This window comes from Diceros bicornis, chromosome 21, assembly GCF_020826845.1.
Source record: "Diceros bicornis minor isolate mBicDic1 chromosome 21, mDicBic1.mat.cur, whole genome shotgun sequence".
Taxonomy (NCBI): domain Eukaryota; kingdom Metazoa; phylum Chordata; class Mammalia; order Perissodactyla; family Rhinocerotidae; genus Diceros; species Diceros bicornis.
Genome location: NC_080760.1, coordinates 9,933,338 through 9,945,373, shown reverse-complemented (window position 1 = coordinate 9,945,373; position 12,036 = coordinate 9,933,338). Strand labels below are relative to the sequence as shown.

The following is a 12,036-nucleotide window of genomic DNA, read 5'->3' as shown; positions in this document are numbered from 1 at the left end:
GTTTGCATTTTAATTGTTTAATATTTGCCTATCCCATTAGAATTAAACTCCCTGAGGGTTTGTCTGTTTTATACATTGTTACACGCCCATGCTTAATTAGAACTGGACTAAGCACACAGTTGGCATTCATTACATATATGTTGAATAAGTGTTTAATGAAAATAGTTTAGAAAACAAGAGTTAAATTACATATGCATAGTGAACCAGTTAGTATATATATGGAAGACTCAAGGTAAAATAAAAGCCTCCTGGCTCCTTCAAGCTTCTATCAGCTTTCTTCTCCATCACAAGAACTTAATGAGGAAATAGCAGGAAAGATGGTTTTTGCTTCCTTCCCACTGTCTGCCATACTCTCTTTTCCCCAGTGCCTTGTCTGGCTACCTCTCATGCATAGGCTTGCCCATGTTGAGAATGCCTTCCACCCCGTGGAGCGCTCGTATTGCCGGTGTGAGAGTATGATGGGTTTCCGGCACCGATGCCAGCAGTGCCACAACTACCAGCTCTGCCAGAATTGCTTTTGGCGTGGCCATGCCAGTGGCCTGCAAAGCAACCAACACCAGATGAAGGAGCATTCCTCTTGGAAATCCCCTGCAAAGAAGCTGAGCCATGCCATTAGTAAATCTTTGGGGTGCATATCCACCAGAGAACTCCCGCATCCTGTTTTTCCTGATCAACCAGAGAAACCACTTGACCTTGCAAATATAGTTCCTCCTCGCCCTCTGACCAATATGAATGACACCATGGTGAGCCACATGTCCTCCGGGGTGCCCACTCCCACCAAGAGTGTCCTGGGCAGTCCTAGCGGACTGGATGAGGAACACCGGCTTATAGCTCGCTATGCTGCCCGGCTGGCTGCAGAGGCAGGAAACATGAACCGACCTCCCACTGACTTGAGCTTTAACTTTGATGTCAACAAACAACAAAGACAGCTTATTGCAGAACTGGAAAACAAAAACAGAGAGATCCTGCAAGAGATTCAGCGTCTCCATCTGGAGCATGAGCAGGCCTCCCAGCCCACCCCTGAGAAGGCCCAGCAGAACGCCACATTGCTGGCAGAGCTGCGGCTGCTGAGGCAAAGGCAAGACGAACTGGAGCAGAGAAGGTCAGCGCTGCAGGAGAGCAGGCGGGAGCTGATGGTTCAGCTGCAAGGGCTAATGAAGCTACTGAAGGCTCAGGCCACAGGGTCGCCACATACATCGCCCACTCACGGAGGCGGCCGCTCAATGCCCATGCCCATCCGCTCAACATCTGCAGGCTCCACGCCCACCCGCTGTCCACAGGACCCACTCAGCGGAGTCGGGGGAGACATGCAGGAGGCCTTTGCGCAAGGTACGAGGAGAAACCTCCGCAATGACCTGCTGGTGGCCGCTGACTCCATCACCAACACCATGTCATCCCTGGTGAAGGAGCTCCACTCAGCAGAGGAAGGTGCAGAGGAAGAAGAGAAGACGCAGACTGGGAAAGACAGAGGTTAGCGGAGGAGCCAGGACAGAGAGGAAGCGCGGCACAGGGGACGAGAAGCGAGCTGGCATCGACATGAGGAAGGCGAGGTCCTCCCCTAGAGGCGCATTCCTGTTCATCTTCCCGCTGCACACCTGGACCAGGCTTGCAGGCTGCCAGCCGTCACCACCCGCAGGGAGAGGGGAGCCCAAACCGGTGGGGAGTGGGAGGGCCCTCCCGATGCTGCTGTTGGTGGGCCTCCCCCTCACACAGTCCTGCATGAACTAGCATCTTCATCACTCCCCTCGGGGCATGGTCTCATCTCTGCAACAGGAATTTACCGGGAAGTTGAAAAGAGAAAAGAAACAGCAGGAGTCTCCTGAGTGTGTGACCCGATGGAGTTCTTGCTGGTGTCTTGCCAGCACATGGGGTGCTCCCCAGGGTGGGGGCACAAGTTTCCCTGCCTTTGACCTTTAAAAACCAACAGGTTCTCTTCTCTCGTGCAAAAAAAAAAAAAACATCCACCACAAGTGGATCCACTGATGGCAAAGGTCCTGTGGATACCGCTTTGGGAAATAGCACCAACGGAGGGCTTGGTTTTACCATCTGGTAAAGCCAGGCTTGTGACTCGCATGCTGCCTCCCTCTCCCTTGCTGTCATGAACTGGCAGGATACGCCTTTGGTTAAATCTTATCTTCGTTTTTTAAATATGACTTTTTTTTTTTAAAGCTTTCCGCTCGACTTTGGGATACTCTGGTTAAAACATCAGAAATAGAGTTCGACAAAAATATCTAATACCCTCTGCAGTAACATTAGCATTGTTTTAATAAAAGAACTTCCCTTTATTCTGACAACATAGAACGGGTCACAATGTTTTTTTTAAATGTGGGCTATGGAATCAAAGCAGGTGCCAAAATCAGCTGTAAACAGAATTATTCAGGGCTTTACTTGTGTGTAAGAAAAATAGGGAAGACTCTCCTTCCCCAGGATATCATTTCCATGGTCCATGCTATGCTATGCTGCTTGACATGCTCCTATTAATGAAACCTTGGGTTTAGGCACCGAAGATGCTGCTAATATACTTATGGTCTTTTGTGAGGACATTACAATAAAGCATCATAAGCAAAAGAAACTTTGGGTCAAATTAAAACATCATAAAAGCTAACAGTCATGCAGCAGTACTCTCAAAGAATGAGGTACAAAACAGGGACATGTAGGAGGAGGAGGAACAATTACAAATGGTCCCTCTCCTGTTCTAGTCCCAGTCCCACTGTCCTGGTTTAAGCTTTTATCATCTTTTATCTCGATTATTAATTAGCTCCCTGGCTCTAGTCTCTTCAAATCTCCAAACTTCCGATACATCCTTCGACCGCCAACAGAGTGATAAATGTAAAACGTAAATCTGATCGTGTCATTCTCATACTGAAAATTCATCTGTAGTTCTCCACCCCTAAAGCCGAAGTTCAAACTCCTGAGCACGTAAATGAAATGGCCAATTTCTTGACTACTTTTCAAGTCACATCTCCTACTCTCCCACGACTACCCAGGTATTTTGTTAACCATTTCCAAGTAAAGAGGATGGTCTTCCACTAAAATCCTTATTAGGCTTCTCAGGTTTCTACAGCTCAGCTGACCATATTAATAACTAAAAATTTCTGATCCCTTACAAAATTCCACACTTTGACCTAAGTGCTTTAAATAGCTACATTATCTCATTTAACTCTCCCCAAACCCATACATGCATCCTTGTAACATACCTGTATACCGTGTGTGTGTGTGTGTGTGTGTGTGTGTGTGTGTGTGAGGAAACTGAAGCTTTCAGTGGTTAAGTAACTTGTCCAAGTTGGTGGTAAGTGGTAAAGCTAAACCTCAAACTCAGATCTCTTGAGCCCAAAATGTAGGCTGTTAACAACCATGACACAATGATGGCTATACATAAAAAAAATATTAAACATGTAAACTCAAACTCAATATAGCTGCACTCTAGGTTCTGGAAAGGAAGTACAATTCAAACTCACCACTGCCCTCGTAGTTCTCAAAGTTTGGCTGAAAGAAGAAGAATTTTGGAAATGTGATGTTCATGACGTAAGGGGTAATATCTTTTTAATACACTACAGTATATCAAGTGCTGAGACCAGTTAATGGCTCATTGTAGATAATAAATATTTCCGGAGTGAATAAGCAGAAGATCAATTCTCTGAAAAATCTGCAGACTACCCTTTCCTCTAGATTCTTAAAATATACCAAGCTAAGCAACACTGGGAGAGCACTAGGTACCAAGTAGCATATTAGATCCTCTGAGAATCGCTAATATAGAATTATGCTGTGGGGTGACGCCATTGGTCTGCTGAGAGACACTAAAGAGTTAGTGAAGACACTCTACTGCGTTTCACTGTGCTTTTTCTTTTTAGAATTCTTGGGAGCAATGGCTTCCTGAAGTAATTTTTCTTTGCCTGAGAAATTGTTGTGCGTTAATTTTGGATCTGTAAATGATGGCACCACTATCTTTTTCTTTTTGCATTGTCTGCCCAAAGGCTTGGAGTCAAATCGTGGATCTACTCTAAGCAAAAGTATTGAAGTTCATGGTGCATCATTTCTGTGGTGGCCTAAATCTTGACTTTAAAATTTTATTACTGTCTCTTTGTTTTCGATTTGCCTAATTTTTCTCAAATATATTCTTGTGCCATGTATTTATTATTCAACAAATCTTGAATAAGACTACATAACGTGCCTGAAGCACTCTTGTAAAGCTTTTTGTTGTTGTTGTTCATTCATTCAACACGTAATTGTAGATTCCATATTCTGTACCAAGGACTGTTCTAGGTTTTGGGAATAATACAGAAGTGAACAACAACAACAAAAAACTGAACTATAAAAGCCCTGTGAGGATTATATCCTAGTTGGGGAGGAAGACAACAAATAAGGTAAGTAATTACAATACTAAGTATGCTAGCTAGTAATAATTGTGAAACAGAAAAGTTATACTAAAAGAGAAGCTAGGGTGCTGGAGGGGCTGCAAGGGTGAGGAGCAGGGATATTACAAAGGGAAGGACTCATCAGGAAAGTAAGATTTGAGTAAAGATTTGAAGCAGGTGAGATAGTGATCCATGAGGATTTCTGGTGAATGAAAATTCAGAGAGCTAATGGAAGCCAGAGTGTGCAGAGCCATCAAGATGATTTTAAGAATGTTGGCTTCTACTCTGAGGGGGATGGAAAGCCACTGAAAATTTTTGAGCAGAAAACTAATGATTTTTTTTTTTTTTTGAGGAAGCATAGCCCTGAGCTAACGTCTGTTGCCAATCCTCCTCTTTTTTTGCTGAGGAAGATTGGCCCTGGGCTAATATCTGTGCCCATCTGCCTCTACTTTATCTGGGACGCCACCACAGCATGGCTTGATGAGCGGTGTGTAGGTCTGCGCCCGGGATCCGAAGCTGTGAGCACCTGAACACCGCTGCCAGAGCAGTGGGCATGAACTTAACTGCCACACAACCAGGCCAGCCCCAAACTCTTGTTTTAACAGGATCACTTTGGCTTCTCTGTTGAAATAGACCTTAGGACATAAGGATGCCAGCAAGTGACCCATTAAGAGTTAATTGTGTAATCCAGGCAGAAGAACGTAGTGGCTTACACTAGGAAGGTAGCAGTGGAAGTGAAATCACCAAATTCTGGACACATTTTCAAAGTACAGCCTACGTTATTTTCTGATGGATTGATTGTCGGCCGTCAGATAAAGAGAGGAATCAAAAATGATGTTAAGGTTTTTGGTGTGAAAACTGGAAAAATGGAATTGCCATTAACTGTAAAAGAAGCAGATTGTGGGGCTTTAGGGACAATAGGAGTTCGATTTTGCTCATATTAAGCTTGAACATTTGCTATGTATCCAAGTGAAGATGTCAAAGGCAATTAAATATACTTCAGAGAAGAGGTCTAGGATGGATATATTTATTATAATTATTATTAAAAACTCTGAGAAATTACCAAGCAAGTAAGCATAGATAGAAAAGAGAAGAGGTCCATGGATTTGAAGCATTGAGGACCCAGGGAGTAGTAGGTACTAAAAAAGTGTATGTTGAATGAGGGATAAATGAATGAATGAATGAATGGGGTCAAGAAAGATCGAAATTGAAAAGCAGATCATTTGGTTCATTAAGATAGAGATTTATTGTTATCTTTGATAAGTGTCGTTTTAGTAAAGACATAGGAGCAAAATCTCAACTGCAAAAGAGAGAATGGGAGACATAGATTTGAGAACAATGAGTATAGATAACTCTTTTGAGGAGTTTTGCCCTAACAGGGAGAAGATAAATAGCTGGAGGGAAAAGAGATCGTGCCTTTAAGAGAGGAGAAATAGGAGCAAATTTGACCCTGTGGAGAGGGAAAAATGGGTGATGCAAGAAGGGGTGGATCTAGTACAGAAGTGTACATGATGGCTTTCGCCAGAAGCAGAGACAGATTCCACAAAGTAACGCAGGAGAAAAGGCAGAGCACCAGGGACTGACGCAGGTGGGAGGATTGTGCAGTGTTGAGAGCTTGTGGAAATTCTTTCTTGTCTGCTTCTATTTTCTTCACAAAATAGGAAGCAGTTTTGAGTTGCAAGTGAGAATCTAGGTGCATGGAAGTCTGGGAGGTTTGAGAAGAGTGGCGAAGGTATGAAATAGTTGGTGTAGAAAGAGGGAGAATGAGCAGACCAGGGAAATGCAGGACACGCGCCGAGCAGCATCAGGGTTCACTTCATCTTAGCGACCACGCATGTGAGGTATGTGTTTCTCTCTAGCCATCTTCCAGTGTGCAGGTCCAGATGCAGAGTAGACAGAGGGTTAGATTCAACCTGGTTTAGGAATTCAGCAGGGGAGATGGGGGACAATGAAAAGATGGTAAAATAAATCAATTAAAGTTTCCAATTAAAAGACTGTTGGCATTTCAAAGATGCTATATTCTCTGCATCTTTGCAAGTTCTCTTAAATGAATCTTTTTTATAAGTGGGCATAGCATAGAAAATTAATAAAACTAATATTCATCGTACAAGACTCCTATCTACAGGTAGGAGGCCCCCATATGTTCTTTCAGCAACCCTTATGGATGCTTAAATGGAATTTGTCACGTTCTGTTTGCTGAGATGTCTATTCCATTAGATTTTGAAATGCTTGAGGGCACAGACAGTTTTCAATTTTTCTTTATATCACTAGAACTAGTACAATGCAAGAACATGGATTTTCTTTTACTTGATTAATATACATAATACTGATAGATTGACACATATGGATGATGAATAAAATCTCTCTTTGCACACAGCAGAGCGGTAACCCTGACAGCTCTGCTAGCTTCAAACCTGTCTTTACCACTTATTAATTGCGAGTGTTTGACAACTTAACCTCACCATGCCCCAATGGATACATTAGTAAACTGGCAATAATATTACTAAGAATAATACAGTTGTTGCAAGGATGAGATGAGTTTAAAATATACAAAGCCCTTAGAAAAGCAACTAACCCATAAGTGCTCAATAAATGTTAGCTCTTTGTATAAATGATGTATATACTTCCCCTCCTCCCTCCTTCTCAACCTGTAAAGACTTCCTTATTCTCCCCGGTATTCATATCAGTAGAATAGTATATACCCATTCTCAATGGTTTTAGAGTGACGTGTGTGTATGTGTGTCCCACTAAATTATGGAGACTCCTTTTAAGTGTGAATTGTGCTTTATTCAGTGTTTAATTCCCTGGGCCTACGACGGTTCCTGGCATGCAAAATGTACTCCATATATGTTTGTTGAATTGAGTTGAACAGGACCAGGTAAAGTAGTATATTTCATGGAGAGCTGGGCTACTCAAAGGGAGTAATGAAGGCCCTGAGTGTCTCGTGGGGGGACATCACGGAAAAAAAATAACCACAGAGATAGAAACTCAAGAACAATTTGGCTTGGCAAGGACTTGCAGCTCTGCCTCCCATCCCCTTGTTAACATTCCAGCTTTTCTAAACCTGGCCATTTATAACAGAATTTTTGCTAGCTGTCGAGTTGAATCAAATATCCACCTAGATGAAGGAGAGACATTAGAATAATTTACCAATAAAATGTCAAAATTCCATCCAGAGAGTGTTTGATGGTGAAGAAAATTGACAGAGGAAGAAACATCTTAATTCCACATCTTCCCTTTTTCACTATTGCCTTCTCTTTTTTCCACAAAATACCATAATTCCAAGTAAAATACCACCCACTCCTTTTTTGTTTTTCTGACGAATGCAGTTTGGTACACGTACACTGAAGAAGGTTCTTTTGATTCCAAATCTGAGGAAGTCCCTTTGAACAAAGATGTTTAAGAAATCATTAAACATAAGAGCTGTATTAATTAAGGCAAGAGCTTTAAAGAAAAGAGCTATGACACTTAGAGCCAATTATTCAAAATGAGAGGGAAGATGTAGACGCCTGGAAAAGTTTCCCCTAACCACACAAGTGAACAATCCAGAGGAAAGCTTTGGTTTACAGGACACTAAAAAGATAGCTGCCACCAGCAATTTTCTTACCCAGATTACACTCTTGATGCCAAGTCTTTGTCCAAATCTCCTCTGAAGGTTTATAGTGACAAGGGCTGCTGTCAGAGCAAATATTGCATTTGCTGCTATTCTCAGGAGCAAAATACTAAAAGTGCATAAACAAGTGTCCTCATTTTATCAGTTTAGCAAGATTTTTCACACATTCACATGAGCAAAGTGAGATGAAAGCCAGTCTCTACTGTGAATATTGCAAGACATCTGAGATTTATCCAGTGGTATGCAGGTAAAACTGTTCTCCGGGGGGAAGAAAAATAAAAAGCCCTGATTTGTAGCATTTGCCAATTTCCTTGGTGTAAATACTCCCACTGTGGCCAAGCTGCCAACAAGATGTCACTAATGTGAAATTTCAAGCCAGTATCAGCTGACTCCAGCCCACCACTTGTTCTTTTCTATAAACCAACTAATTGCCTCCCTCTCCAGAATTAGAGCTAAAATGGACATTAGCTGTTATCTAGTCTAAGCCCTCCCTCAACCAATTGCAATAGAAGGGATATAAATAACAAAGTACCCAACTTCCCTATCTCCAGGTTATCTTTGGGACAGAACAGGTCTTTGAAACAAGATGAGTTTGCAAGTATGAGACAGGGCATGGAATGCCCCATCAGAAAAGAGAACACTTCATGTTGGCTGCTGTCGTTTCACTGCACGTTCAGCTGCACACACCCTATAGCTGTAACGGTGAAACAAGCTGCTGAGAAGTAGATGCAGATTCTATCTTAGCTTGCCCCCGCCTCCTTGTTCCCATTGATCATACTGCCAAATCCAGAGCTGTCACTCCACTAGTCTATCATTGGGAGAAAGAGGGGGTGTTTAAAAAGATCAGTAAAATAACTTCATTCCACCTCTTCACAATTCTGCCTACGTCTGAGATCATATAAAATTGACCAATAGGGTCAAGGAGAATTTAATTCATGAGGTCCTTACAGACCGTATTTCAAGGAGGTCTATTTTATTTCTTCATACGATTTTCCTGCCGCAAGTAAGCATCTTTCTGCTTTTGAAGGTATGCTACCAATACTTACCACTTCATTGTTTCCTGGGCGAAGATTAACTAATATTATCTTGATTGTGACAAACTTTCTATTTCTGGCTGCAAACAGATGGACCCAGTTCTGTGTGTGCCTCCATTGCAACCATTCTGCTCTGAAATTCTTTTAATTGTGAAAAAAGTCCTGCACAGGGCTCATCCATTTTTTTTTGCATGCATTATTTTTCTGAGTCTGGATAAATCCACATAGAAATCTGCTTCTATTAACATTCTATTCTAATAAAAAGCATGTGGCAAGCCACAAGTTCAGGTTGTTAAGTTTGTTCAGAAAATTAAGTTGTTTTTTAGAGTTCCAGAGCATAAGAGACAGAACAGTGTATCCTGTTTTCACAGGATAATTTTTAATGTTTATGGTCATCTCTTTGGAAGTAATTTTAGTTCTGGTGAGAAATATTCTCAGAGAAGAGGGGAGGTGAATATCTTTCCTCTGTTCTTAAGACAGCTATAGCATGAGCACACAAAAATAGTTTTTTATTTTTCAGTTCTCTCAGCTTCTATTAAAGCCCCTTGCTAGCTTTCTTCACGTCACTTTATCAGGTTTTATAAACATTTCATTTAGTTGTCAGTTTACACATGCTTTACTTTCCCCTCACTAAGATGCCTACTCCATGAGGGCACTGACTATATCAGTCTCCAGATTGTTGTATCCTCCATGCCCAGAACAGGACCCGGCACATAATAGGTGCCCAGTAAATATGGTGGTGTTAGTACACTTCGTCTGCAGGAGCAGGGTGTCTGCTCAGTTCCTCCATCTGTTCTTTACTACTTTTTCCTACATCAGAGCGTTACCTCTAAATGACTAACTACAATGTGAGACAGATGGTGAAGAATCCAGACTTAGAACTAGATCCTCCAACACCAACAAGGGGATAGACCCTGCTGCAGATTCTAGTGAGGAATCCTACTGCCCACTGAAGCAGTCACCATCAGGGAAGTTCACTGCAAGGCAGCCAAGGACAGAAAAGATAGCTAAGAGCTCCAGGCAGGCAAAGAGGATCAGGAAGGTCTGGGAACTGAGCATTTCCATAGATTCTGATTCAGACACAGGAGCAAGGTAAGGATCCAGTTATCAGAACTATGGAGAACGGCAGGGCTCAGGAGTGGAAAAGAAATCCAGTTATAATTTATGGGCAAAGTCAGAGCCAGACTGGACCTCAGGGAGATGATGCTGCTCTCAAGAGCATGCATCCATAACACTCTAAATCCCTTATTCGTAAGGTCAAAGCTGAACCTGAGCTTGAAACGGGGCTTGACTTGTGTGTAGAACTCGAGTGGTTCCAGCAGCACAGTAGCTCATTGCAACACAAGACATCTATTAACCCTCCCACGTGGCCAGCTCTTTTGAAGGATAAGAACACGTGCATTTTCCTCCAGAACACTAAGTCGACTTGCTCACATCAGTTTGACCCCAGTATTCTGGAAGAAATAGTTCTCCTATGATCAGCACCATACGGTAGGTATGTGGGTGCAAGAAATTAGGTCCCCTGATTATCTGGTTCAGTTTCCTTTTCAAAAGATGCTGCTGTCTGCCTTTTGTAACGCAGACATTTATATCAGGATTGTCCTATCAATTTCATCTCTCATTAGACAGTCATACCTGCAGGCACCACCGCCTGGATTTGAAGAGATGATCCCAAGAGGGAAAGGTTTCAAAAGGGCGCAGTGATAACTTAACATTTATAATTGGCTTCTGTGGAATTTAATTTTTATTTTTTTGTTTTTCTTCAGAGGAAAAAATGAAAAGTAACAAAGTTTAGTAAGTGAACTACGAGCACAAGAGACTGAGATCTGGCTTCTTCATGACTCACTAAGCACACACAGTACATTCAATAACACCATGAAAAACAAGCCTCCTTGTCTAGGACTGTCCAAGTTCCCTATCTGGAAACGCAGGGCCTCAGGCAATCGTAAATGCTGGAGATCAGAAAAAGGAAATTCTCTGAGCAAGCTGACTCCTCCTCCGTTCAATCTATTCCTGCGTCCAGGAGGGGCTGCCCTGGGGCTTTGGTCTCACAGAGGTGGTGCTGCGGGAAGAGAAAAGAGAGGCATTGTTGGCCCTTGGAAATGTACTACGCTTCCTCTCTTGACTCCTTCCTCATCTCTTTGGCACATGGCCACCCCACACATTTTGCGGACGGGAATGATTTTAAATCTAAGCATTTAAAATAAAAGCCATGGAGGCCGGCCCGGTGGTGTAGTGGTTAAGTTTGCGTGCTCCACTTCAGTTGCCCGGGGTTCACAGGTTTGGATCCCGGGCACGGACATACGCACCGCTTGTCAAGCCATGCTGCGGGGGCATCCCATATAAAGTGGAGGAAGATGGGCACGGATGTTAGCCCAGGGCCAATCTTCCTCAACAAAAAGAGGAGGATTGGCAATGGATGTTAGCTCAGGGCTGGTCTTCCTCAAAAAACAAATAAAAATTGAAAAATAAATAAACAAAAGCCATGGAAAAAAATCTATAGATAATGACAAAAGAAGTTTATGGGAACACTGAGAACAGAAAATGCATTTAATTTTGCATTTTGCCTAAAATTTGAACCTCTGGGTACTAGGTGAATCAACGTTTTTGAGATTACTTGCATTCAGTGATGCCCCAAAAAAGCCACCAGAAACATATTGTCTCTATGTAATCAAATTTGTCAGTACAGTCACTCCTTACAGTACCTCCCATGACCAGCTGCTAATTGCCCCAGAATGGAGCTCTGAAACCGTGGAGATGTTTATGGCTCCAGGAGCTCATAAAGTAGAACTGTAAAAATATTCCTGCTGACTGTGCAGCAGGGACTCTAGAAAAATATTGGCTTTAATAGCTCTGTCCAGAGACACTATATTCTCTGGTTAAAAGGCAAACTCTGACAAATAAAATATAATGTATAAGTACCGGGAAATAGAGGCACACATACACACCCTCAAAACAGCAAGACACTGCTTCTCTCCAGGGATTTGATTTCACTGTTCCTTGATTTGACAGAAATCTTTGATAAGTACCCTGT

The 12,036-nt window shown here is 42.4% G+C and overlaps 1 protein-coding gene across 1 annotated transcript; it reads left to right on the top strand.

Annotated features, from left to right (window-relative positions):
* Nucleotides 1-365: 365 nt before the first annotated feature.
* Nucleotides 366-1,544, top strand: LOC131419356 (dystrobrevin beta-like). Its single transcript, XM_058564439.1, has one exon. It carries the CDS (start codon nucleotides 387-389, stop codon nucleotides 1,473-1,475), a length of 1,089 nt encoding a protein of 362 aa, XP_058420422.1. The 5' UTR covers nucleotides 366-386; the 3' UTR covers nucleotides 1,476-1,544.
* Nucleotides 1,545-12,036: the final 10,492 nt, after the last annotated feature.